General features: G+C 39.2%; 1 protein-coding gene across 1 annotated transcript; it reads right to left on the reverse strand.

Annotated features, from left to right (window-relative positions):
* Positions 1-445: 445 nt before the first annotated feature.
* LOC310742802 (olfactory receptor 5AR1-like) lies at positions 446-1,381 on the reverse strand (the record flags this gene model as incomplete). Its single annotated transcript, XM_083572388.1, has 1 exon — positions 446-1,381. The coding sequence occupies one exon, from the start codon at positions 1,379-1,381 to the stop codon at positions 446-448; it is 936 nt and encodes a 311-aa protein (XP_083428514.1).
* Positions 1,382-2,064: the final 683 nt, after the last annotated feature.

Raw genomic sequence — 2,064 nt, forward strand, 5'->3', positions numbered from 1 at the left:
TCACTCACAGTCTAGTTGTTCCCTTATTTAGATCACTGAGTACTGCTGTTGTGACGTGATGGCTGAATACAAAGTGAGACACATTAGGTTGGCTTTTAAGCCACTTTATTGATTCTGAAACCAAACCAATCAAAACCTGCAGAAGGAAACTTCTGTAAGTGCAGAAATCAACTGTAAACTCCGAGGGGAGCCCCTGGGCCAAAGAGTCCAAAAAGCCAGCCTTGTGGCCAACTCCTAAGAAGATCACTTAGGGTAAACCTGCTTCCTGCACCTAACCACCAAAAGTGATTGAATCAACCCGTTTACACACTATGGACTACAACTGCCACTCAGCAGGTGTAGACTAAAAGGCAACTCAGTAGGCTGCTCACAAAAAACAAATACACATTTTCTTTCTTGGTTAATATCTATTGGAAACTGAAAGTCATCTTGAAGAGGAAATGAATTAATTTAATGAAATCTTCCCTCTCGTCCTTATGAAAGCATCCTTCACATCTTTATTTCTCAAACTGTAAATCAATGGATTTAGCATTGGGATCACAAGAGTATAGAACACTGAAACAATTTTATCTTCATCGTTTGACACCCCAGAATTGGGCCTCAGATACATAAAGATGATAGTCCCATAGAAGATTGTAACGGCCATAAAGTGAGAGGCACAAGTGGAAAAGGCTTTGTGTCTGCCCTGGGCAGAGCGAATCCGCAGGATGGAAAAAATGATGTAGGTATAGGAGATGAGGATAATCAACAAAGTGGTCATGATTATTGAAGTAGCAAAGATGAAATGCACAGTGTTAGCCACTGCTGTGCTTGAACAGGAAAGTTTCAGGATGGGAGGAACATCACAAAAGAAATGATTGATAACATTTGAGCTGCAGAAGGACAGGCTAAATATGAATGAAGTCTGAGCAGCTGAATTTACAAAGCCACAAATATATGCACTTGTTACTAACACCAGACACAGCTTTTTAGACATGGCAACAAAATAAAGTAACGGGTTGCAAATGGCAGTAAAGCGATCATAAGCCATAACAGCTAGAAGACAAGTTTCAACTGTGACAAACAGACAGAAAAAGAAGAATTGCACAGAACACTCTGTGAACGAAATAGTGCTATTCTTTTGTAGAAAGGTCATCAGCAACCTAGGAGCGATAGTAGTGGAATAGCCAACGTCAACCAAGGATAGGTTGCTGAGGAAAAAGTACATTGGGGTATGAAGGTTTGCATCAAGAGCAGCTAGGATGATGATGCCAAGATTTCCTGAGACTGTGACAATGTAGATCAAGATAAATGCCAGGAAGAGAATGGTCCACAACTTTGGATGGTCCATGAAGCCCAGAAGGATGAACTCAGTCACAATGCTTTGATTCATGTATTCCATTATTTACCCCAAAGTTTCCCTAGGAGGAAGAAAATGAAATTGTGAAACAAGTACTGTATATATTTTTAATCTTCATGAAAATTTCCTAGCAGTTTAGTGCAAATTTCTTCTTATAAGAACATTTTTCTATGCAGTTTTGACTAATATGAATTTTTGAAGTGATTTTCCGTAATGTAATCCAGTTCTGAAGATTATTTTCACTAATATATGCATTTTTGTACCTAATGTTCTTTTTAGAAGGTGGCATAATAAACTACAGGGAAGTTCACATTTCTAAGGATAGCTGAATTTTGGTTTGCATATTGGTTCAAGAAGTACAAATTAAATCATTTCCACTAACATGCAAACAAAATTCAATTTAACCTCCATTGCTAGTGGACCTCAAAAATCCACTCAAAAATCTGGGACCAATTCTTCCTATCACCTCCCATAACCTCAAGCTCAGTGGGAGAATTCAGTATCACCTTCCTGGCAGGCAAAAGTCCTTGAGGAGGGTAGGCTAATGAAAGGCATTGTCTAGTGAGGAAGTGTTATCTTGGAAGGGTCCTATGGACTTAGACTTACTTGAGGACCACATTTGTCACAGTCCTTACACAGTCCTGTGACAGTCCTGAATGTCACAGTCCTGACATTCTTTACTCCCTTACATGAAGAGTGTCTGCATATTACTATGTCACAGTCTC

This window comes from Podarcis filfolensis (assembly GCF_964270895.1).
Source record: "Podarcis filfolensis genome assembly, chromosome: 1".
NCBI classification, from domain to species: Eukaryota; Metazoa; Chordata; class Lepidosauria; order Squamata; family Lacertidae; genus Podarcis; species Podarcis filfolensis.